General features: G+C 41.0%; 1 protein-coding gene across 12 annotated transcripts in view; it reads right to left on the bottom strand.

The window, feature by feature from the left end:
- The window catches only part of ARVCF (ARVCF delta catenin family member), a 268,720-nt gene that overhangs the window by 137,040 nt on the left and 105,081 nt on the right, over positions 1 to 26,599 (bottom strand). For 6 of the 12 annotated variants that reach the window (XM_048063871.2, XM_066979115.1, XM_066979117.1 and 3 more), the window contains one exon: positions 23,837 to 24,081. The exons of 4 other annotated variants lie outside the window; for them this stretch is intronic. In XM_048063871.2, coding sequence (XP_047919828.1) covers positions 23,837 to 24,052 — 216 coding nt within the window. In that variant the 5' untranslated portion in view covers positions 24,053 to 24,081. Of the gene's footprint in view, positions 1 to 9,270; positions 9,787 to 23,836; positions 24,082 to 26,599 lie in introns of those variants that run through there. 2 more of the 12 variants (XM_048063877.2, XM_048063882.2) reach the window with 2 other exon arrangements.

Genomic DNA, 26,599 nt, shown 5'->3' with positions numbered 1-26,599 from the left:
CAGGCATTACGGAATATTTGCTATACCTCTTGGTAGAAGCAGCGAAGGAAGAAAATCATGTTTTATCTGAGCACTGAAAACTCACACTATTAAGCTGAATGTTTCAAGTGTCAGCTTAGTGAAAGGAAGTAAAATAAACAGATTCCATGTAACTAAAACACAAAGATGATTTGGAGATCCAAAAACCAAGCAGCAGAAAACTATATACGCACCAAAACCAGCAGCCAGATCTTTAGAAGTGTTCAGTGGATTACTGCAGCCCTCCAGTACGCTAGCTTGTTTGAAATCTGCTCCTCGCTTTTGGTTGCCTGTACTGCAACAGTCTTCTCTTTGAAGATTTGGTCCTCAAACAAATATTATAAAAGAGTATATTTAAAATCCAACATGTTAAAAAGGGTGATGACCTTTTCAATAACTGAACGGCATTCTCCCTCTCTTTACCTTCTCACAGAGTTGATGGAAAATACTTCTTGTGGATTAAAATATAGAAGCTACAACTGCAAGTACAAAGATCTTTCTGTTGCTGTTACACAAATAACAAATTAGCACTTCTTTGCACCTCTTTCTACTGTTGCAGCTAAGGGAGAAGAACACAGTCACCTTCTGTTTGCTTCATATTTACTGAACATTTTTGAAGGAAGCTCTTTTTGCTGTCTTCTACATCTAAAATGACTGATGGCTGCTGGTTTTGATGTAATTACAAATGTCTCTTCCCCCCAGAAATAACCTGCTAAAAAGAATATCATACATTAGAAGCAAAACATTACCCTTAAAAATCGCCAAAGGTACGCACTACTGCACAGCCCTGGTATTACTGTGCCACTAGCTGGTGGCATGACTGTCACTGATGGCTGAAATGCTGAATAGGAAAAAGAAGAGAGATGGGATGTGATAAGATCACATCATAAAAAACAAGATAAATGTGTCGCCGCAACTAAGACACATTCTAACCACAGGTAGTACAACACCATGTCATGACAGGAAGAGAAAGAATGACCCAGATAAGATGAAATTGCTAAGGACAAATATGAAATGTTCCTCATCATGCATACATTTACATAAATTCACTTCCATTTACATATGCTAATGTGAGCAACACAGTTTTTCAGAAATCTTGTAAACATTTCTTAGTCCATTCCTTTTGGGCAAAGGGCAGAATGAAGCTCCAGAAAGTACAATGAGCTTATTAAAACCACGACCAAAGGAGGAAAAAAAAAAAAAAAAGAAAAAAAGATGGGAGCCGCAGCACTAGGTTCTGACACTGTGTTATTACTAGGACACGATCACCCTGCAGAAGTGAATTAATGCCCTAACTATCAGACTTCAGAAAGACTCCATACATTTTGTTCAATATCTAGCAACCTGCCTGCCAGCGTGAGAAAGCAAGGACAAGGTTTCCACCTAACAGATTGACTAAAATTTCATCCACAAATCCCCGTGTACTTAACCTCACCCAACCACCCAGTGTTCCTTGGAACCGATCCCATGGCCCAAGCTTGCTGCCTCCCTTCTTCCAGAGGACAACTTTGCTTCCCCTCCTATTTCCAAACAGCCACGCTGCTTCTCGGGGCAGGCACCACTTCACCTGTAACAGCACACTACAAATGACACTGGTTTTGAAGACCTAATCATGCCAATGTAGGCTTCCATGCACGTGTAACCAAGACATTATGTACATCTCAAACGGTTAAGTCTGGGGAATGTTTTAAGTACTGCCATTACGATGCCCCAGGGAGGTGGGAGGCCTACCACGTTGTGCTGCTCGGGAACAGGACAGTCAATTGCGGCTTCACAAGGGGCTTTCAGCTGCTCCCTTTCTTACCCGAAGAAGATCACCCGACGGAGGGAAACACCTCACCCCTGAAGTCCAATCACCTCTCTCAGGAGCATTCAAGAATCACAGGAACGCTCATGAAATATGAATGCAATTTCTCCTCAAATACTGATGATAAGACTGTACTTATCTAGTAGCAATAAAAGGAAAAGCAACTAGACAGTAAATTATTTCTTTTGCAGCACCTGATTTCAAAACATTACCAACACAACAGAGAACAACTAAGGCATGAGAATGCACAAGCCAAGCAGCACTTCACGCAAATAACAAAACTATATAGCTTTTGAAGTTACAAGCACAGAAATAACCGTTTGCTTTTCATTAAGGGCAACTGTTAATATTATTAGTTACTCTTAAAAAAGAAGGTCTGCCAGCAATCCAACAGTTCAAGGGGACATCTGATGGACAGATGCTGTGAAAGCAGCGAGAGTTAGATTTTATAGTCTTAAACAGCATCAACATGTACTTTACAAATAAAAACTGCCATTTACAAAGTCACTCTTTCACAACATCTAGCATTTAAGTTGAAATCTTTTACAACTCTGGAAAAGAGTATTTATAACCATTGCCTCATTAGAGCGTCATAAAAATGATCTATAAAGAGCTGCACTCTTAAACTAGTGAAAACCTTATCTAGGATCCATCAGAGACTTGAAATGGCAAAGACATCACCAAAAGAGCCCAACTGGGCAACACTGGCATCCCAAAACATACTGCCAAGCTCTTCCAGATGAGCTGATAACCAGTGTAATTGATGTTAGTAACATAAAACATCTGCTGGATTCAATTTAAACAACACATTCCTCCTAATTTAAAGTACACCAACAATAGGAGGATTATCCTGGTCAACATTGCTTCTATTAAGAAGAAGGCTTAGGAAGGACAACACATTAACACAAATTAACTAACCACATACTTGGGAGAACACCAGCAGGACTTTATGCAGAACCAGAGCAGTTGCCCTACAGAATTTATGCCAACAGAAAACAGTGGGCCCATGAAAGGGGGACTTCTAGCCACCATTTCCATTTAAAAAACTAGGCTCTGGTTTGCTGGTGATTAACAAGGATTCAGGGAGGTGTTAACAGAAAAATACAGCCACCTGCATAATCTGTTTTACAAATAAGTCATTTTGTCCATTCAAAACCATTTGTTTCGCATTATTGTAATGCAGTACTGTGCAAAGTCTTATATATTGGTTTTAGTCTTATATACCAGTTTTCTTATCCAACCTCTCTCCACGTCTACTTGGACTTTAACTCCATCTCATTCAAGCTTAGAAAGCTCAAGTTTTCGCATAATGTTCTGGTACAAACACTGGTTTATTTCTTTGTTAAATGCATCGCAAAACAAACCAGCTAAGGTCCACATGCTGCTATGCCTGGAAGCCAAAAGGGCTTTTATTCCCTGAACACTGAATTCCCCTGAGAATCATTTCAAAGAGAAATGCAAATAGCTTCAGATGCAAAACTTGCTCAAATAATTTGAAAGAGTTTACAATTCAAACAGCAGAATAATCCTGATCGACCATGGAACTGTTTACATCTCAGGGCTCTACCATCCACAAACAAATTGTGCTGCATATCTTATCAGCTCCTTAATAAATGGCGAGTTTGTAAGTTGAAAAGTCTTCTGAATGTTCAGGATGATTCTGATCACTGTTACACTGCATACATCCAGATTAATACTACTTAAATATATATTGCTGCAGCCACAACTCCCCAGGCAAACACGTTATCTACAATACAAAATTAAGCCCTCACATTCTGGTTTCATTTCAGGCTTCCAGGAACATCTTTCTCTGAACATTACAATAGCTTGGCTGTGAAAGTTTTACTAAAAATAAGAGTTCAGAGCTGTGCCAGGAGATTTAGCTTGCAGAGGCAGAAATTCCCAAGCTCAAACATTCTCCACATTTACTTAGAACAGTTTTCACTTTATTTTTTGAATGCCGAAGAGAAGAGTTGTGATGTGAAGGATAGATGCGTGGGATTAGCCAAAAGGGAAAACTCAGGCATTTCAATTTCCTGCTGTAAGCAGGTGTGGGCTTGACTCATCAAAGAGGCAGAGAACACCACTGGAAGTAATGAATTTTCACATTACTGCAGTATACAGGGAGCACCGAGTCCATGGAAACACCACCCCTTAGTAAGGCAGAAGAGATCTTGCTTGCACATTTGTATAGATAAAAAATTACGATTCCCCAGAGAAAGCAAAACTTTAGGCTCTATGTGCTCACCAAGCCTCTCTCGGGTACTGTTACATTGGTTCACTGTTTAGGCATGCAGACAAGTGAATGAAAGAAAAACAAAGCTGGGTAGCAACCTAATGAAATACATGAGGCACAAAGGACGCTGTGAAATTTAAAACTATCGAAGTTTGAGTCTCATTTTTCCTTTGATCAGTCATTTGTAATACTCTTTCTAATCTCGAGATTTAACTCAGGGACTCCATTCACTCTTGGACCCTTTTTCTTGCTATTTATTCCGTGGTTGGGACGCAGGGTAGAATCATCATTTCCCCTCATCCTTAAAAGGCAAAACAAAAAACAGGCAGACCTACAAGCAAAATTCTATGTTCCATTTTTCACTAGAAATAAAACCTTTCAACATAAACTAAACATCACCTCTTACTATCCTAACCTTATTACTACTACAGCTACTCCAATGCTAATTTCCTTCTCTTACGTTCTGTAGCATAAACAACTCTGTGCATTGCTATGACAAATACTGAAGCCTAATATAAAATAACGAGGAAGACTCCTGTTAATAAAAATACCTTGGAAAGAAGAGTTAAAAAGAAGCAAGTTCCCATAAAAATTACTTAAACCATCCACTATCAACCCTTACATGCAACCTTAACTTCTGCCACTTTCCACCAAGTCACCATTGGACACTGCTGAGCTTTGCTGGGCAACAGCAGTCACACAGAGGACGCCTCTGGAACAACAGCAATTTTCAAGACCATGAAGAACAAGCTGTTTTTAACGCTCCCCTCTGTCCTTGGGAAAATCTGACCAAAGCAAACATATGCAGAACTCCCAGGCAAGTCACATGAGATATGAAACAACATCAAGATAATATTTAATCAGAAGGAGTAGTTACATGAGATCCGATGTGCATGCTTTTGCCCTTTTCTTTCCCCCTCCCTATCTACTTAATACTCTGCCCCCCGGTGATTAAAGACAATTCTTCTTTTCCTAAAGTGTGTATGGCTCACTTCAGATTTAAAGCTGGACCAGTTCACTGGTCTTACCCACAGAACAGCCCTGAAAACATCTGTGCTCACAGGACTGAGGGCAACCTGCTGTGTAACTTGGGAAGCCAGCAGCAGCAAAGGCCAGGGCCTTCGTTACCCAGTGAAGGTAAAACTCCCGTCCCCCCAGCCATACCCACAAATGTTTCAGGCAAGGAGAAGAACAACTGGCAGAGTTTGTGAAATTTTAGTTTCCTTAGTAAAATCCACATTATCTCAACAATTTTGCTTCCGACTCTCAGAGAAGTGTCCTGGGGGTAGGAGAAGGGCGGAGCACTTCCCTGAATTAGCACAGGCTATTCAGAAGATCTGCAGTAGGAAGATGTGGTAAGAGAAGTATGTTATAATACGCACACTACATCTTTATGGCTTACTTCATACAAAACAGGAGTTTTTAAGAAGTTTCCCTGCATGTAGCTGCACAATTTTGCTATAACAGAAGAAACTACCTTAGAATAACGGAGGAACAGATGCAGCAGTGGACAGACACATGGAGAACACACTAGATTACATTTTCAGAAAAATGCCGTATTTAACATCCAACTACAGAGACACCTTATACATGTCACAACTGTATTCATTCAGTGGCCCTGACCCCACTCCCACTGAAGCCAGTATTAAAACCCCAGGTGGCAGAACCGAACCCCTCAGATTGTGTTTGAGAACAGCCTTATTAGAAATGCCCAGCCCATCCAGTTTCAAATGTGACATTTAACTCCATGCATTTTCTTTCCCATTTCATCTACAATAATGGATATTTCTAAGTTATGAAAGACATTCAGTGTACATGCCTTAAAAAAAAAAAAAAACTTGTATTTTTAGCAACTGCAGGGCTACTTAAGCAAAAAAATGCAGATCTCCCAATGCTGCCCGTGTACCAGCTCACCTCACGGCCTTTGGGACAGGTGGCTTAGGAAACACAATCACTGGAATGCTGTGCCTGGAACACCTGTTGCTGTTACGAAGCTGCATTCACACGGACAGATACACAAATTGGACATTATGAACCTTTGTGTCCCAATAGCTCCAAAAGCACACAACAGCACTTTTATAAGAAAACAGCTCATGTCATAGCACGTTCAGAACAAGAGCACCTCGGTACTCCCAGCCCACGCTGTGTTGTGCTGCAGTCATGGGAAAGGACCTGGCTGGACAAACGCCTGTGTTACGAGGCAAAGGCACATCTGTGCACCTGAGCCCCCAACCATCCTGCCAGCAAGTGCCTGAGGAGTTGCAACACCCGCTCTCCGGCAGGGAATGCCTGCCTCCGCCGCAGGGCTGGCAGAAAGGAGTGTGTGCCTCCACTCAGTTGCTCCAGCACATCATTCAGTGTCTCTGTAACTAAGTCATGGCAACACGTTCCCCCTGCCCAGCTCTGCTACACAACTGCTGGCACAGGCTTTACTTTGGGGACCGGGGAGGAGTCAGCATCAGCCTGCTGCATCCCTGCACTCCCAGGTACCAGAACACAGCAGAGCTGTTTCAGGCCTACGCTCACACTGGGCAGCCCATTCTATGTGAGTCCACGTGTGAATCCATACAGCATCCATGCTGAGCAGTAAGCTCCCTCCTCACTTGGTTTTTCCAGTACGATTTGCCCAGCTGTTTGGAAAGTGATGATGCCTTAACATGCTGCACCTCTAAGAACGTTTCTTCCAGAAGATTTCCATCGCTGGTACAGGCTCCATCAGGTATGTCACTAATGCATTATCCAATTTTTCACCCTGCCAGATCTACGATTTCGTACTTGCTCACATCAGTATCATCCTCTAGCACAATGCTTCAGGGACAAGGTGCTGAGGAGGGGCAGCATGGTGCCTGAATTAGTAATGCTCACAAAGCATATTCTCTGAAGCGGAAATAACACAGAACTTTTTTTGGCAAAAATCACTAAGAGACTCCTTCCCTCTTCACAACTTCAGGGCCCTGAGGCAAGCCAGTATTTAAAGTTTCAGATCCAGATCAAAGCTGTATGACATATAGTGGACCAAAATATCTTTAACAGTCCCAGACTTCGACATCCTTCCAAGTTTCATGAACTCTGTTGTTACATTCAGGCCACTGAAGAATTCATACTGCAGACACTAAGGACAAACTTCAGCAGTCTTCATCCTTGGTCAGCTCATCAGTAGAATAGGAAAGAGCCATGGGATAACATCAAGAAGGAGACACCAACCTTTACTCTCTTGGCCACAACAGTATTTTTTCAGCACACATTTCTTCTACCAGTCTTCTGAGACAGAAAGCTGCCCTTGTGGCCCAGAACTTTAGGAAGTATAACTATTCTCAGAAGTCAAAAGGATAGTTAGAAGTTACTCTTGGTTCTTTTTAAATATGCTTCAATAGTCGTCTTTTCTCAGATTTTAATGCAAGGAGTCTCTGAAGGCGTTGGGTCTTCTGTTAACGTGGCAGAAATCCCTTTAGTATCTCTTCAGTTTTTGTCTATATTGGCTGTGTAGATTTGTCATTCACCTCAGTCATTTATCCATTTGGCTTAGTTTTACTTAATTGTGATCATTAAAGTTAAAAGATTACTTTCTAAAGGCTCTGTAACTGCACAATAAATTCCTCTGACAACACAGTTTAAAACTATTGCCTTTCATTACGCAAAGCCTTCTCTAATATACTACTGCAGCTTCAACCTGATAAGTTGAAGAATACTGCAGAAAAACCTCAGAATGAATCCAGAACCTATCTTCCATCAGAAAAGACAAAATAACACATCTCTGTTTGATCTTCTGCTATGACAAGCAGCAGGAAGATTAAAACCATGAGATTTTTTCTTGTTTTGTTTTGATATGGCAGAGAAATTTACAAATTAACTGAAATGCATGACCTAAAGTGATTAACGGTAATCTTCCACTCACTCAAGCTTTTCCTCCTATCCAAATAGAAAAGCCAGAAGACAAGAACACAGCTCTACTGCACATGCCAAATGCATTAGACTTTTTTTTTTTTTAAATACAGTTAGCATTCTGCTCCTTGCCTCATTTCTTCTTCTTTTATTGAGGGAAAAAAATAGTCCAAGAACCCTGCTGATTATTTATGTATGCAAAATCAACAAGCCTTTGCATGCAATTTGACAGGTACAGTAACTTCAGGCCAGGCAGTATGACCAGGCCCACACACCCCGATAAAATCCCTTCCTCCCTAAGAAGCCCACAGGTAGCACAACGTGCAAACAGGCACCCAAACCACCCCAGAGCTCGGTAACCTCGAGCAGCAGGGCATTAGCTACAGGGACCAGCTACAGACAAAGAAATGACCACACAGGGGCCCAGCTGAAAGGGCTACTTTCCCCTCCAGAGAAACCAATATCCTATTTGCATTGAGAAATGGCTCAGCCTTCTGTTACTGAGATGGACAAGTTGCACACACCACGATTACAGCAAACAAGCACCTCTCACAACTGCAGCGTGCTGAACTTACACAAATCCATGGATGCACTATCAGTGCATTTTACTTTCTTCTCCCAAAACACACAGTTTTAAATTAAAAATGTGGAGAAGAGAAAGGACGTTTAAGAAAAACTATAGCACCTCACCCAAGTTTGAGGAGCAGCTGTACCCTGCTGCCACTGCATTTACAGGGTTTCCCAATGATTACAAGGTAGGTGAAGGGGGGTTAACAAGGTAAGCACCTCTAAATTACTGGAACCTACGTGATCTCTATTTATTTATATCTAGCCTGCAACAGCTTCACTCTGCAATGCCCAATGACGCTCCAAGGTAAAGAATAATATTTGAAATCTTTTCCCACAGTGCTCTCAGTCCATTATGGTTAATGAGGTGACAGCAAAGAGAGCTTTTTGTTGAAGATAACATTTTGAGTCAGAAACTGAAGTTATTTCCCTCCTATGTTCAACAAGAAAATCAAAGAGAAAGCACCGGCGTGCTCTATGGGAAAGGCAAACACTTAGCAAAAGCACAACAGCAAAGCTCTGTTTTTAAAAAAGCACTATTTCTAGCTATGCCCTGTCAAAGAGCTCTGCAGATATATTGAGCAGGACGAGAAGGTCAAAGAAAACAATAGCTTGCTTTTTTTGCGTTTCATCAGTTCGCCCAACAGAGACAAAAGCAGAATCACTCCGGAACGCTCCGGCAGAAAAAGCAGCCCAGGTTCCCTCCTAGTTCCCAGCTCCAAACTGAAGAGCCCCAGGAGCCCGTGCCCTCCCCGCTCACCTGTTGGAGCTCCGCCGGCATCGAGGCGAGGGGCCGGCTCCCCAGCCCGGCACTGCTCGCCTCCCGCCGACCCCCTGCGGACCCAGCCTCCTGCTCCGGAGCCTCCTTCCCTTCCTGCGCGGAGCTCCCTCCTGCGAGCCGAGCGGCAGCCTCCGGGGGACGGAGCCGAGGCGGGGCGCGGAGCCCGGGGCAGAAGAAGAGACGAACGGAGCGGAGCCCCCCGGCTCTCCCGGCGGGGCCGCGGCCCCTCACGCGGCGCTCCCCAGGGGCGGGACCGGCGGGCAGCCGGGGTCCGGCCACGCCCGGGGGGAGCGGGCAGAGCTCGGCGGGTCCGGCGCGAGGGGGGGCTCGGCGGCCCGAGGAAGGCTCGGAGGCGCCTCAGGGGAGCGGAGCGGCCTCGGTCCGTGCCCGCTGCCGCCGGGCGGGCGAGGAGGGCGGCGGCGGTCCCCGGAGCTTGCCCGCCCCTGCCGGGGGCTCCGTCCTGCCGCGTTCTGCAGACAAAAGAGGGAAAATGTCACCCGGCCGGGCCGGGGAGCTGCCGGGGCTGAGGCGGGAGGCCCCTCACGTGGCGCCTGCCGCCTGGGGAAGGCACGGGGAGGGCGAACGGGAGGGCGCAAGGAAGGAAAGCCGGCGGCTTGTTTACTTTTGGCACTTCGCTCAGAGATTGATGCCATCCCTGCTGCACCAGCAGCGCAAAAGGACGGGCTGCAGGCACAGCCTCCTCCCTTTCAGATCTTACTCAGAAACGGTGAGGTTACAGCTCAAAGTCCTACCGCCTCGTTGAGTTTTTTTTATATCGTTCACCTGCCTTCAAACCTGTCCCAGATCCACTAAAAGATGGTCTTGGTAAATTATTCGTTAGCGAACTGAAGGGCACCTTGCACCCACCCTGTTCTGCACCAGCCCCCTGGGCTTCTCCGCACAGTGCCCCCAGCTCTCCTGGCCCCCACTGGTAGGAGCTGGTGGCCAGCTGTGGCCCTGGGCAAGGAAAAGAGGCTCCCTGCATCCCAGCTGGAGGCCGTGAGCCTTCTTTCTGCTTCTGCTGAGAAAGTGCAGAACGGGGAGGTGTTGGTAAGTATAGGACAGCGAGTTGGGCAGGAAAGAGACTGAGGTAAGTGGGTGTAAAGCAGCCCTAACCAAACCTGCAGGTTTTTTCTTGCTCTAAGCCTTGCCCCACATCAGGGAGCAGCTGCCCAGCCCTGACAGACCAGCACTGCTCGCCATGACCAGGCAGTAGCTACCTCCCCTCTCCTTCATGCTACGTGCCAGCAGCAAACCCAAGCAAGGAATAAATCCAAGCCTCTAACAGCTGGTGGCTGAACAGTGGTAATTAGGGACTGAAAGCTACTGGAATCAAATTAGAGACTGTCCCTGGAAAGCAGGGATGGTCAGAGACAGTGAGACCAGCCAAAAATAAAAAAGGAAGGTAGATCACAATCAAATTTTCTATAATTTTCATAATAGGCACCTTTGCACAAAAGGGTCTTGGCATCCAGCTTCAGGTTCCCTGGAAATTCTAAAACACACTCCTCAGGTCAATGCAATTACTATGTCATTAATATCAATCCTACAGAAAAAAAAAATACATGAAAATGGGGGCATTCAAGACAGGCAGGAATGTGTCAGACCTTTTTAACCCTAATTTCAGCTTTCCTACCACTGCCAATGGCAGAGTTCTAGCTGAATGTTAGAGCTAAGGCTCTGTAGTTTAGGGACAGAGGAAAGGGCAGAACTGTGTTACCCAACTCTGATCCTAATTTGTTTAAAAATAAATGTTGTAAAGGTTGACGAAACCTACAAGGTTTAGCTGAATAAAGTATTTGCTCCAGTGGAGGGAAAAAACATGCTCTGAGTCTATCTAAAGTGGAATAATTTAGAGGCAACCGGTAGCGGCCCTTAATGAAATACTTAAAAGTCAAAGCAAAGCGAAAGGAATGCATTTTGTATGAGGCTGCTATACTTGTCCAGCACTCTCCCCCCCTTCTCCTTGCCCAGCTTTTCTTCAGTTAACTAACTAACATAGCTCAACTTTTGTTGAGGCCATGCTGGCATAGAAAAGTACCATTCAATTTAGGCATGCACATGGACATGTGCCAGACCTTTACACGCTGTCAAAGAAAAAAACATTATAAAGTCTATATCCATAGGGCACTGAAGTAGCTACTCTTGAATGCAAAATGATGAAACTGAAAACCTTCCTGGATGGACTTGCCAATTCTTACTCACATAAGAAGTCTCTCACATTGTAAACCCACAGGTGTTTTTGCAAGCCATGCAAGATTAGCATTGTTGAATTTTAGGGTCCCACCTTCTGGACTCAGGTTGTTATTTAAAATGATCATTTTCCTCTCAAAAATATAATAGATGCTTGTAGGACTTCTGGCTATAAAGTAAGTTTTGAAAATGTTTAGACTCAAAGATTTTTTTTCCCTATAAAAAAAAAGGCACATTTCACGTTCCCTTATTTCTTAGCCACTTGCAATATTTTAGAGCTCATATGATTCTGAATGCTAGGGTTTGGCAATGCTGAAGTAAAAGAACTAATTATCTAAATAAGAGTTATGGATTAGATCCCTAAGGTTATACTGAACTTCTAAATTCTGGCAACAAACACTCTATCCATTAGTATCAGACTGCTGACTACATCCTAAACTCTTTTTTTTTTTCCCCACCACCATTTTTTTTAGCTGAACTTTGATTTCATAATTTGTCACATTTTTCCCAGCTGCAACAGTAGGGTGAAAACCATCTTTTTGCTCTCTGAAAAATTAACAATTGATAAGTAGGAAGGAATTTAATTCTCTGGCTGAGACACTATACCAGTCCATCTTCCAAGTTCTCTTTTTTATTTTCTTCCATTACCCTTAAAAATTTTCCATCAGTAGTGCTGCACTATAGATTGATCTGCTCTCAGAGGCAGTAAAAACGAAATGGTTTACAGCTCTGCCTGGAAACATAACATATGGCTTCAGTGATATGTAACTTCCATAAAGCCAACAGAGCAAGAAGTCACAAGATGAATCAAGAGTCCCAGATAACCATATAGGCAAAGGCCCAATGATCACCCAATGCAATTCTCACTATTAGCCAGCCTATATTCATATAGGTACCTTCCATGCCAAGGGTATTTTTATTGTTCTATGAATTTCATGTAGCAAATGAACAAGGTAATGAGAGTGCTAAAGAACAGTACATCACGATGTGTCACTGTGCCTGCCATACTGTAATGGTTTTAATAGGGGCAGATGAAAACAGAAAATTAGATCCCCAACATAAATTTTGAAATCTTCCTCTGTTACCATTTCCATCATTTTTAAACATTTTAAAAATTACATTAACCTTTTCGGTGCATCCGTACTTGGTCCAAAATTGTTGCATTACCCTAGTAGGATACTGCAAGGTTAGAAACAGAGATCAAGCCAGATAGCCTTAATCAGGGAGTAGGTTGTGTATAAATGGAGGGGTTTATGTCATTCTTATTTAAGAACTTAGTATTAAAGAGGAGGTCTAGAGGATCACAGAGCTGAAGACCAGTATGACAAAGAGGAAGCAGCCACACACTGTAGAGGGAGACAGAAGGCACTTCAGTAAGTTCAGAGGATTTCATTTGTATACAAACAGCTTCCATCGTGCTACATCTAATATCAGTCAACTCCATTTCATCCAAGTTGTCATATGACAGGATGAGAACAAGGACAGTCTGATGACAGCACTGCTTACATTAGAAATAAAGGACAAAGGAAGCTACGTGTCACTGCATATAGGGCGCAGCTGAATGAATGACCTATGTTTCTTCCCAGCAGCTTCACTTAGATAAGAATCAACCACATTTTACAAGCTTAAAACTAGAAAAAAAATCACTTCCTATTTTAAGAAAAAAAAATTAAGATATCATTACATTTATAACAGAATGACAATGGCAAGGAAAACAAATCAAATTTAAGGCTGGTACTGTGGCGTAGTTACTGGAAAGGAATACCAAGACATGTATGAAAGACAGATTCAGGATTAACTATTTTTCACTCCTTACTTTTTGTTGCTGTTGTTGTTTTCCCCCTTCCCACCCACCCCCCTTCTACCCCTGGATTTTCTAGATGATTTGTGCCATATTTCAAGCTGAACATTACCATTATTTGCTCAGAAAATATAAGATCAACTTATGGCATTCTCTCATTCAGAGGGGAAAAGGTGCTTTGTCGTTACTGGATTGATAGATGTCTGTACAGTCAACCCTTTTTCTGATACTTTTTGACTTAATTATGATCTTCCTCAAACCAAAACCTGAAGATGTTTTTTGTTGTTGTTGTTTTTGTTTTCATTTTTTTCTGAAGAGAGATTTAAGGTCTCTTTGTATTTGAAATTTTATTCCAAAGGAAGCTTCTTGTATTTGAAATATATATAAAATAAGACTGCAAGAAGAAAGAAGAGCTAATTGAGATGGGTTAGAAACAAGGAGAGTATAATTCTTTTCAATCTTTCATGACAGAATTCTAAAAATACCACCCTGCCAGCAGCTGAAGATACATTTTAGCTTAAGTCCCTAAACTGAACTCACACAGTAACCTACAGCACTCCCAGTCATAGCTATGGTTAAAAAATATCCTTTTCAGATAGTAATTTGGTAGCTTAAAAAGGGAAGCAGCTTTTATACATATATATATGTATATATAAAGCATAAATTCTAACATTCACTTAAATCGAGGCTATAATTATAGCTGGCACTCAGCCTCGGGCAGCCTGTGGCCATCTTTGGCCATTCTGTTCTCAGTCACACCGACGACTTCAGTGAATTACTCCACAGTTGTGACAAAGCGAACAAGAGCGTAATTTGAACCATTAACAGGATGGGCCTAAACTAGCAAAAGGCTCAGTAATTTATCAATGTCATCGTAATCCAGCATTCATTCTCGTACTCTTTCAGCGTTAGTTCACCGAGTTTATAGATACCGCAGACAGCAGAAACGGAATTGTAGAAAATTTGGGGTTTTTAAAGCCTCGTCAGGTCCCAAGCTCAAGGGGATCAGGGGAAGAAGAAATTACCAGTTCACTTGCAAGTTGCTTTTAAAGTTTCTCCAAAACGTTCTTGCTGCTACATGTGGATCAGGAAGGGTAGCGGCTTATGAAGACTGGCTGACTACAGTGCGATGTCTTGTAGGGATAAAGGTCTGCCTTGCTCATACATGCAGGATCAAGGCCTGTGTTAGTAACAAAATCTTTTCATAAAATTGAGAGAGTGCAAAAAGGTTCTGTGAGGACTTAAAACCTTTTTTTCCTTAGTTGAACTAGTACAGTAGTATGCTTGGGAACTGAAACGTTGAAGAAATAAAAATCTTAAAAAGCCAGTACAATTAATCATGTTCTGCTGTCTGAGCTGAGAAATAAACCAGCAGCAGAACATGAAAAATAAATCGCAACTTTAGAAGGCAAGATGCTTTTCATGTTAATTAGCAAGAAGCCAATGTGTTAAATGTGACTAGAAAGTTGTTTTTCTAAAAAATCCTGTCAAGCCTGATATTACTCTTTAATGTTTTAATGTTTACATTTGAATGTTCCTGCCTTTTAAAGACATATTTAATAATTACTTGAAGTTATACTGGCTGAGCTTGCAACAGAGACATTGTGCAAAGAACAACTCAGATGCCCCTTTACCTACAAAGGTGCACAAGGCAAGCCGAACTTATTTTTAATGTGTTTCTCTTGTATGTACTTCTACAAGAAAACAGTTCTGTTGGTAGAGCAATGGAAAATTAAGGAAAATTATTATGAAACTGTGAATTTTTCATTCAAATTAAATGACTTTGCTTTAAACCTTGCAAAATTCCAGGCCCAAAAGGTTAATAGGTGTGGAAAATTATTCTCACTTTCACACATCTTGGCAAACAAAGAAAATCTTTGCCTTTCAGTTGCTTCCAAAACCTCATTCAATAAAAATTCACACAAAACAAAAGAAGGTGAGGCTTTCCAAGTCAAATGAAACTGCAAAAATATTTCTGAGATGATTAGGGAAAATGTGGTCATTGCTTTGCACTATTGTAATCATTAGCATAAGGCAGTTGCTCTCCTTCTGACAGACATTAGATGGCACTTTGGAATTTCGCAGTTCCCATACAAAGTTGCAGAGCACGCACTTCAGAGAGGAAGTGTGAGACGTGAAGGTGGGTTACTGTTGATTATAGAGAGAAAAATGAGATATTTTGCAAAGGCATGTATCTTTAAGCTAACATAAATTTTCAACCACACATATAAAACTATAAAATAACATGTAATTGAATTTTGAAAAAAATAATTCTGTTGGAAAGAATAAAATAATTCCTTCCTTACCAGACAGACGACGAGTTTCTCAGTTGCTTGGTTCCCTGTTTTAATTTTTAAATGATTCCTTTGGGATCTACTTTTTAAATTAGCTTTGCAGACAAAGTTTTAAACAAACACTTCTCAGATAATGCATCAGCTTTTGAGTGAATTCTGCTCCATGCCAACTGATCTGAGTCTCTAACTCTAATAAGTGGGGTTTAAGTGTTCCCTTACCAAATCCTTTCGGGAAGGAACATCACAGGTTCTGATGGATTTGGTCAAATCTTCTTAGCTGTAGCTAAAATTTATGCTAATATTCCCATTCACTTTTATATCCATGTTTTTGCCATCTAAGGCTTTACACATGAAGACTGAAGAGCAATCATAAGGGAGAAGCTATAACAAGAAAAAGAAGAACCAGGAATCATAAATTCTCACAGAAATACTACTTGATTACATCTTTCTGAGGCTTCCAACTGATCTACACCACGATGAAGGCTGCACAACCCCTTTTCTTTTGTAGCCTTGTCCCATCACATTCCTCCTGCAATACTGGAAGCAGGTTCTATGATTTCTCTTGGAATTTGGCTAATCCCAGCAAAAAGGCAAACAGCAGGAGTTTCTTGAGCTCACAGGAGTGCAATAAGTCATAATGTCACTTTGGAAGCTCTGCCTTTCGAACACCTGCACTAATTCCAAGAGAGCTAGTGCTCTGGCTGAATTCCTGGAAGATGCAGGCTGGCTTAGCAACATTGTCGTAAGCAAGCAGCAGTACTTCGCCTCTGAGAAGCAGCATCTGATGCTCCCGGTTTCCACTGTTGCTGAGCTATCAGCAAAAGATCCTGACTCACTGTAAACCTGGATCTGCTGCTTTCACATAGATGGGACAACATCCATACAAAAAAAAGGAGGCAAAAGCTCTGACCTCCAAGCTAAACTCGATGATATTGTTCCCAACACAGCAGAAGCCGGCTTGGGACCATGCCTCATGCATGGCAAGAACCATGCTCCCCTGAAAGGCAGCTGAGTAAAGGCTTGTGGTTCCTAACTGTGCTGGGATTCACAGGTACAGCAATTCCCCCCCTCAACTCACACTGAATTCTGACCCAAGAACTCAAAGACTCATTCTCCCATGGGAATCATATTCCCAAGTCCCCACCCCCTGCATCCTCTGAATAGCTGCACATACGCAGAACCTGAAACCTGACCCTGGTCATTCCTAGAAGTTCAGTAAGACTACTCATACGTACTGCATTTACAGGATCAGGCTAACGGCATAGCTCGTGCATGCATAACTGCACAGTGATATGCAGGCCGAAAGAAATCAGGAGCTGAATTACGGAGCTAGAGGAGCAAAAAGACAGGGCACCAGCAGCTGGCTGGAGAACAGTCGTGGCACATCTCTGACACCAAGGTCTGTCCCATCCATACCACACCCCCAAATCAGAACTTAGATTTCAATGGTCTCAGCTGGATTTATAAAAGAAATAGGACTATCTGTAGAAAGTCTTTCACATTTGCGATCTGCTCAGTACCAGCACAAGTAGAATGTGCACAGGTTAACTACTGATGAATTTTTTCCAGGTATTTGGCATCATATTGGGAAATAGCACTGCAGCACCAGGGAGCTGTCATGAACCTACAGCATTGTTGTCTGTACCTGACCTTAACTGTAAGGCAAGCAATGCATGTCATCTTCCATGCTGTCAGTCCCTTAATATGAGCACAAATACGTTATATAACCAAGGAAAAATTGCTCTACAGCCAAGAGGCACTACAAAACAAGTAATTAAATAGAAGTTTATACTCTAAGCAAAGATGAAACTGCACTCTGTATAAGCTAGAGAGGGGAAAAAAAGAAAAGTGAGGACTTATTGGAGCTCAGAACCCATTTTTCTTTCTTCTCTGCATATATTCCAACATATGTACAATACTAATGCATGCATGTTCTTACTGTCAAAGCACTGAAAATGGTCTATATGTTCTAACAGTCCACATTATGTCAGTGTGGAGCAAAGAATCTCAAACAAATCTAATAAAATACAGACAGAAGAATTATTGTTGCCCAAACTGTAACTTAGAATGGTTAACTTGACAGTATTTTCTTAGAAATGCAACTTGAGCTAATCTTGTATTTTCTTTCATTCTCACCATGTGTTCTGCTGTGCTTTAGAGTTCACCTTTTACTGGAAACTGACCCTCAATTCACAAACTGTCATTTTTGGCAGAAGTCACAGGTACCTCAGATTAACATACGGATTGAAGAACACTGGTGCTTGGTTATGGCTAAGAAATAACTCTCTAAAAATAATAAAATAAAAAAAAATAAAGGAAAATGTGTTTGACAGTTTTTAAAGAGATGTTATTTTTCTGGAAAGTAAGTTGAAATATAAAGGATTCAAATCTTAACTATGAAAATATTCTGCAGCTTTGTTCCTTAACTTGATTTTCCTTGAACAGCTATAATCACATTTGCAAAGTGAAGAAAACACAAATTTGGTATTGTTATTAACTTGGTGAAATATTGGCATTTCAAGATGTCCTTCTGGGGTATTATTTATTGGGAGGATGTCTGTGGGTTTTTCTTCTCACAAGGGTGTTAACAGAAAAAAAAAAAAAATTACGTAATTTCTTTCAAGTTTCCTCATTCCCACTCCCCCGTCTGCCTTCCTTTCAGCTCTGTTTTGTTAATACCTTGGCTATACACAAAGTTACACATCTGCACCAAAACTATGCATCAATTCATGAAGAATCATGGTCATATATATACCCACGCTGGAGAAACATATGGAAAAGCTCTTATCAGTGATAGAGTTAGGGCACTAATTAAATAAGATAGATAATTTTTAGCCTGTGTTTATTACCATACCTCAAAATGAATATATAATCAACGCAGCAATAAAAGAGACTGATTCAAAATCCTCAACACTTGAATTATTTAAATTGTTTTCTCCTGGTCTGTATTTAAACAATATTTTATTGTGTGTTTCCTTAGTTCAGAAAGAACAGCTTCTGCTTTGTTCTAACTTCACCACTTGGAGGATACCCATCTCTAAAGGGAACAAGGTTTTTAACGGTATATCTGGCTTTACCAGGCATCATACTGATTACATTATTTCAGTTTAAAGAACAGCAGCAAGACCAAACAAAACCAACAAAAAAACACACAACCAAATTTGTCCTGAAAAGGTGAAGTTAGTACCAAACAACTGCAGAGCAGCCTTTGGTGAATCATGAATAAGCTTTTATAAATGTCATACCCACAAGCCCTATTTTGGAAAAATCTGTCTCAGTCACATCTAAGGGACCAAATAACTGTGCACAGTATTACAAAGTACAAACAAGCTCAGATCTGCATCCAACACCATATTCATGCCCTATTAACTACTGCAATTGCACAGTCACACCCAGAGCTGTCTGGCTTTACAAGTGACAAGCTTGTATAATAATGTACATTACTAGGCCTAATAGCTAGAGAAATATGAGATATTAAGCTATACTCACCAGTATCACATCATGCTGATTCAGCTTGGTCTGCTTATTAGATGTTTCAGCCCATACAACACACACATACACACAACCACTAAGAATCTCAGCAAGCCTGATTCTTATGCAGTGTGAAAAAGCACATCAGATTGACAGGATGAAACCTTCGAAGCTGCTGGCCTGAGTCAGAAATTTGTCAGTGAAGCTGCGTGGATTGAAGTTTGAAGTCAAAACATGATCCAAAGTTTGTATTTCACTTTTGGAAACAACATAAGCTCCTTAGCCACTCCTCTTAGGGAAAGAAAATGGTCACTGATTTAAAATTTCTTAAACTGATTTAACTTGGAGTTACTGTCCGCGGTCTCTTGACACATGCTGTTGACTGACAGACCCTCTAGAATGCATATCACAAAACCTACAGCCATCATTCAGCCACTATTAACTCCTCAGCAGTCTTTGCCACTTCTGGGGCACCACTGTAACGCAGCTTTCTTCCTGTGGGCTGTACTGGTGAGTGTAGGAGTTATTGCATCAAGTACAGCAGAGTTCTATGAAACTTGCAACAGGACTATCAGCTTAACACCAGTAAGTTTAAAAAAAATATAATCTAAAAAAAAAATGTACACCAAGGTGAATTTATGCTGACACTTTTTTGTTTTAAAAACTGGCTTTGTAATAAACATGTTAAAATCTATATTATACTAATACATGCACACAGAGAACCTCCATTTTGGGTTTAAACTATTCAAGTACCTACTAAGACGAATATACCCTGTTATCTTAAAAAAAAAAAATACACACAAAACCCAACAAACAATGGGAAGTAACAGTCAAATGATTACATTTTTAAATTATAGGATAATTTTTGTCAGTGCAAAGACTTGTCAGATGAACTTATGTTAGTTCTTACAGGCATAAGGGTCAGTTTGAAAAGACTCTGCACCAGATTGCAAGGGTCTGTAACACCCACAGTTTTCCTACCTACAAGAAGAGGAATAACTACTTTTTTTTTTCTTTTTTAAACAGTGATTGGAAACACCTCTCAAATCCCTATACGTCACTTCAAGATCACTGAAAGCACAATTTTATTGTATTTCTTGGCAAAAGAGGTTTATTGGATGCCGTACTTTATTTTGGTTATGAAACATTAACAGGAATGGAAATTGTCAATGTGTACCAATGGGGAAACAGTCTTTGAATGCCAACATTTTTGTTCAGCTCCCCAGCTGACCAGATTTGACAGAGCTTCTCTACAACGCATGGAGCCATGCCAGTTTAAACCAGCTCAGGATATAGCCTTGTGTTTAATAAGTGTCATGTGTCTGATGTTTTAATAAAAGACAATATTCTTTATTACTAAAAAGTTATGCTTGGAATGGCTATCCAGTGATAATATTGCAGCTTTGAGCATTCAGCCTCCTATAGTACATACCCTACCCATGCACTTTCATATCTTCTCCCTGCCCAACTTTAGTTCCCACTGTGAAGAGCAGCAGAAGGCTGATTTGGAAAGAAGTGAAACAGAACCAGGCAGATTAAACTAAATCCCTCACACATGAAGAGTATTAAGATTTATCAAGCTCGTAAAAACATCATCAACCAGAGACTTTAATATGTAGAAGACACATGATAGGTGCTACTCACCGGTGACTTAAAAGCTTATTGGCATTTGCATGCACTGGTAAGCTGATAAAAAGGCAAAGTCTATCTGTGCTGCCAAGACTCCCACTGCTTGGGATACTATAACAACAAAAATATATTTATTTTACATTGGTTTAGTGCAAAGTTTAGGGAAGCAAATGCAAAGACACATTAACAGACAGCTCTGCTCTTTTTTAGTATAGCCAGGTTTTCTATTTCAGAAACTAAGAGTGATGGCCAGCCACGTGGCTCCCAGCACTCGAAGCCAGAGTGGGGAACAAAGTCAAGAATGTAACTAAAGAATAGAAGGATTTTTAGAAGATTTTTATTAATCTGATAAAAGCTCTCAGGTTAAAAGATCATTACATATTACATTTTCGGACTAGTGGAAAGGTTTTTAGTAAGCAACTAATGACCTGTTGTCCAATGGGTTCTTAGCCTGGAAAAGCACTTCGTCTGCCCACTTCAAAATCTGCAGTAAGGTAGATTTCCCTAGAAAGCACAGGGCTGGGGTCCACATTTCCAGTTTTGGCTTTAGATCAGTGTTCCTACTACAATGTGCATCTGCCAGAAGTTTAAGAGTTAAAGCACCCTAATTAATGTCACTAGGTATACACACAGCAATACAGGATAATTGAAGCAATGCTTAAAGTCCATGTAAGGTACACAGGACAGATTTACCCAGTTGTTCAACAGCATTAACAAAATGCAGCATTTTGCTGCTATTAACCAGAAACAATTACAGGTTAAAGCTAGCTGTGACATAGCGGTAGCTAATTAAGGCCTGTTGCAGGCTGGGGAGATGGGTACAAAACATCTGCACAGTCTGAAGGTTTGGCAGGCACTCCTTCTACAAAGGGCTACGAAAACACAAATACTTCAGCTGCTCTATCACTAAAAGATTCTCGCTGATATTAATGGGAGACATTTCAGCAACATTTAGCACCTCTAATTGTGATGACAGTATCTCCCAGAAATCCATCCTCTGGAGGAAAAAATCCTATTAAGGAACAATCCCTGCTATTTCTAATTAATATCTGAACAAACCACTTATGATTTGTTTAGATTGTCCAACAGTGAATTTATCCCGCTAAAACAAGAAGATGCTTTTCAGAAAAATCCTTCACACCTTCTTAATTTACAATTAAAAAAATAAATAAATCTATGCACAAGTCTTTTGGCAATTACAGAGCATCCCTGACCTTATTTGCAGATTTGACATTTCTTGTGACAGGCCAAAAGACATTACGTTGTACACAATCCCAGCAAACAACATGGAAAACTGATGTCCATTTGCACAGATCATTAAAGATTATTCAGCACCCTCATAAGATGAAGTTAATTCTCAATTCTAGCCCAAATTCTAAACAGAATAACTAGATTATGTATAATTACCCTCACCACTTCCAAATGGAAAAGCTCCTACTGGAGTGATTTTGTAATATCGCTTACAACATAAGGGTGAATAGGGTGATAGGCAGAGATTAGTCAGTCTCTACCAAAACACAGCTTCAGAGAGAGCTGTATTTGACTAGTGCACAAGCAATCCCTGCAGGGAGCAGAGCATACAGTACCTTTTGCTCTCTGTACTCTTGACAACGAAGTTCAATATATAATAGTAAAAATATAATCACTATATATCCTGCGTAAGACTGAAGGTACAGGTTTCTTCCTTCATTTAAATACTAATTAATTTTACTAAATCAGGAAGGAATTTGGCCCTCAGTACATTTTATGAAAATTCCCTTAAATAACCTTACTTTAATTCTTAACTGCATATTTAGCTAATCAACCATTTTGTGTCTTATACAAGCTACTCTAAAAACCTCAACAATGTTCATGTACTAAAACCTTCTCTCATCGCCACCACCCCACCCTGCTCCAGAGTGACAAGGAGCCGAGCATACACAGATTCAGTTTGGTGTCACCTCCAGGGGCTGTTTTTCCACAAGAGTCACGTAGACGCTGGTAACTTAAACTCTTTTTATTAAGTTTTCTAGGAAGTGGTTAGACCTTAAGCCATAACTGCAGAAAACCCATGCTTCATCAGTTTTGTGGATAAGGAATTTCATTCTGAAGCTATTAATCAGGCACTTTGCACAAAGTCATTCAGAAAAGTGAAGGTGAGCTTGTCCTTTTCTATAAAAAAAATCTGTAAGTACATCTTGCCCCTCCCCAGCCCAGCTGCTACTCAAGAGGAGATAATGACCTACAGCTCCTACCAGCTACTGTCATACTTTTAGGCTAACCAGTGCAGGCTGCTCCTTTCACATGAAGTCCCACATACAAGCATCTACACGTACGGAAGCATGGCAGCTATTAATAGAAAAGCTATGCTAACTTAATATAACACCAAGTCCGCCTGAATGCAGCTCAATGCAGGTATCATTGTAAAGCAGTCTAGGATGACTGGGAAACAACTTTCGGAATCCCCATAGCCTGGAGTCTCTCTCTGAACTGAACAGTGTTTTCTGAGGAAACAGACCTTCGCAAATGGTTCTATTGCTTCTGCACGACTTACCTTGCATGTCAGAGGAATTTGCTAGTTAAAGTAATTTAGAGATATAAGTAGTTTATCATTGCAGTTAAAGAACACAAATCAGGCAAAACAGTATCTGGAAATCTAAAGCTACCACGAAGCTTAAGTCTGCACCATTAAAATAAAAACCGTCATTTCAACAAATATGGAAAACAAATTATGAAGTCCTCCCTGCACAAACAATGAGACTTTGCAGGAGGGCAATCCCTGCTTTTAATGCTGTTCCCCCTGTTCAACGCCCAAGCGTTTCTAATGGAAATTTTGTTTGCTGTAGAGATTACGATTCAGTATTGTTTTCCAATCACCAGAACATCACCATACACACAGACTGAAAGGGGGCAGTGAAGATTTCTGTTGACGGTTTAATACTCAAGGATGCATACATTTACACAAATATCCCATGAGCTAAGAAGTAAAGCAACATCTAAGCCATGGCTCTGAAATCTGAGCTATGAAACTAATCAATGAAACACACCGTCACCGGGGTATCAGAAGACAACCTACAGAATGAAATGCGGATAACAAACACGATGCACCTGACTTTCAGGAATGGGAAATTCTGGATTAGGTGAACTCTAGCAACAGGTAAAATGAGCAGGCTGTTACCTGCAGGACAAGCTGCTGCCAGGCGGTTGCCAGTGGCTGACCATTGCCAATGTTGCAAATGCTCATTCGGTCTGCTGGCTGATTGGCACGCTCAAGTTGCAAGGAGACATTGCGCCGTTCTTCCTCAAGTGCCCGGGTAAGCCGCTCGAAACGAGCTTCTTGCTCCTTAACAGATGCTAAAATGCTGGCAGCAGACCTGATATCATAGTCATCCATGATTGTTTTCAAATGCTCCTGCCTGTTAACTGACATGGGCAAATGGAAAGGGTTAGGTAAAGGGGTGGGGAGGGCACAGGTCAGAGGTTAAGAATAAAAATGCACATTGTTAGTCACCCTACTAGAATAGCGTTCAATCTAAGAAGCAAATTCCAATGCTCTTTGAAAAGACTTCCTTTCTTTTCAATGATTTGATTTTAAATTAGAAGTAATTAATCTAACGCTTCCCTGTTCAAAAAGGAGAGAAATACATGCCCACCTTGGATAGAATTTATATTTAATTCCTTTGATCTTTTTGCTAAAATTGCTTGACAGAAGTTTTCATCCCTCTTGCAGAGCTAATTTCACTGTGCAAATAGTAATGTACTTAAAAGAATTATATTAAAAAAATAAGACTTAGGAGGGGTGACAAACACAACCTTTCTTGCTACAGGCACTTGCAATTTTTCACTTTATCAGCATAAATGAGAAGTCTAGCATTTTTTAAAGACAAACTTCACAAGAAAACAATTGCATCCATGGCTTCCAAGTGAACAGAAGTCCCCCAGATTTAGCAGATAGTAGCTGAAAATAGTTTTAATTTTGAAATTACAGGAGTACACTGTAATATGGAAAATATTTTTAAATACAGACAGTGCAATTGCAGTTGAAATGTGCTGGATGGTTTCAGCATGGTAGCCAATGAAGCCAATGAAGCAGTCCGTCATGCAGCTGTTTGCTAATAATGTAAATGAAAAAGCCCAAATCAAGCATCTTCAATGGAAAACACACAGGACTGATTGTCTCTCAGTGCAGGGCAAAAAAAATCAGAAAATAAATAGTTGGGATACATCTCCCTCATTTCTTCTCTAGTAGGGTTATGGAGAATTTCATTTAAAACCCTATTTCCCTCTGTATGGTGTGTGCAGCAAAACTCCTCATTGGTTCCACAGATCTATCATTTGAACATCAGTTAAAATGTTTTCATATGAGTATAAAGTCAGCAACGTAATATAAGCTTAAATACTGGCTTCAACAGAATCCTTTCACTAAAGCTAAACAAATGACTAGTTTGCTACCGTGTACTAGTAAACTACTTAAGGCACTTCTGAGCTGAGTGCACAGAGGCCAGATTTTCTTCAGCTGCTGTAATTCAAGAAAAGTTCATACTCTGTGCTAAGAGTTATACTGTCTAGAAATTGTCCCTTCATGTGCAAATCAGGAGCAATACTTCCTGCTGCCACAGAGATTCTTTGTTTTCCCCATCTATTAAGACGGATTTCCATGACCACTGGTGATATTAAACCCTAGTTTCCAGAAGCTTTGCATTTTGTCATTTGGTGCATGCTCTGAATTGATTCATTTTCCATGACTGGAACATTATTTACCAGGTCTTTCTCCTGTGCTGATTCTTTGGTAGCTAATGCTAATGTGGTTACATGCTGTGGTGTTCCCAAAAGAGAGGTGTTAGCTGATATTAAGTTGTATATTTTCAGTTTGATGGAAACTCAGAAGTAACCCTGATGTCTCCATTCTTTGTCATATTTGGTCAAAATCATCCAAGAGGTCCAAAAGACGCTGAAGAAGCAGTACCAGACCCCAAAACAATGATATATACTTTGATTTCATAGGAAATAACCTGCCATAAGCTCTGCAGCTCAATGTTAACTCCTAAACAGTTGCTTTTGAAAGGAATCAGGATGGTAAGAAATCATGTTGCAAGGACTACTATGTATTAATTTCACAGTGTTTATTTACCACCATGATTTAGCCTTTCATGCTTTCATACCGGTAAGCAAGTGTTATACAATCTAAAGACTTTTCTTATTTAAGCTTTGACTAAATTCCTATTGAGAATCTGAAAGGGAACCAAAAACCACCAAAGGATTTTCCAGATGCCACATCCTAGTCAAACATAGACCAAGCTGTCAACTTCAGAGATCTTCCACTGAGAATCTTATTTTGCAATGCTAGTTTATCAACAGACCACAAAACCATCACTGTGTTATGGTTTCTGCAAAGGAGATTCACCACCATCTAGAAGGACAGCGTAACTCAAGAAGTGCATGCAATGCAGGACGGTACTGCATGACTCACCTGCTACATCTCAGCATGATTTAGCCCTGGCACAGCTACGCATAAACACAGCCAGGCTTTCTGGACCTAAGCTGGCTCACGTGCAGCCTACTTGCGTGTTTCTGCTTTTGTGCTTCCCTGCTTTGCACAGATGGAGACAGCTCTGTTTGTCGTCCTTCCTCTCTGGAGTGCAGACATGCTCCCAGGATCCTTCAAGGGAGACTGAAGGAAGGGGGACTGCACAGCCCCAGGCATGAGCCGTGTTTTGGGAAAAACACATGTGGGGGTTGGGGTGGGGGACATTTCTAAACACATATTCCAAAAGACAGCTACCTGACTACTAATTATCATGGCCTTCATGCTACAGCAGAGGAACAGCCTGACTGCCACATAAACCCAATCCCACCTTAGATGAAGGGAAGCTCCAGGCCCAAGGAGAATCAATCAGAATGGGCCAGGGATTAATTAATGGAGAGATGCTCCTGAGAAGCG

Source organism: Anser cygnoides, chromosome 17 (assembly GCF_040182565.1).
Source record: "Anser cygnoides isolate HZ-2024a breed goose chromosome 17, Taihu_goose_T2T_genome, whole genome shotgun sequence".
In the NCBI taxonomy this organism is placed as follows: domain Eukaryota; kingdom Metazoa; phylum Chordata; class Aves; order Anseriformes; family Anatidae; genus Anser; species Anser cygnoides.
This window is presented reverse-complemented; position numbering and strand designations above follow the sequence as displayed.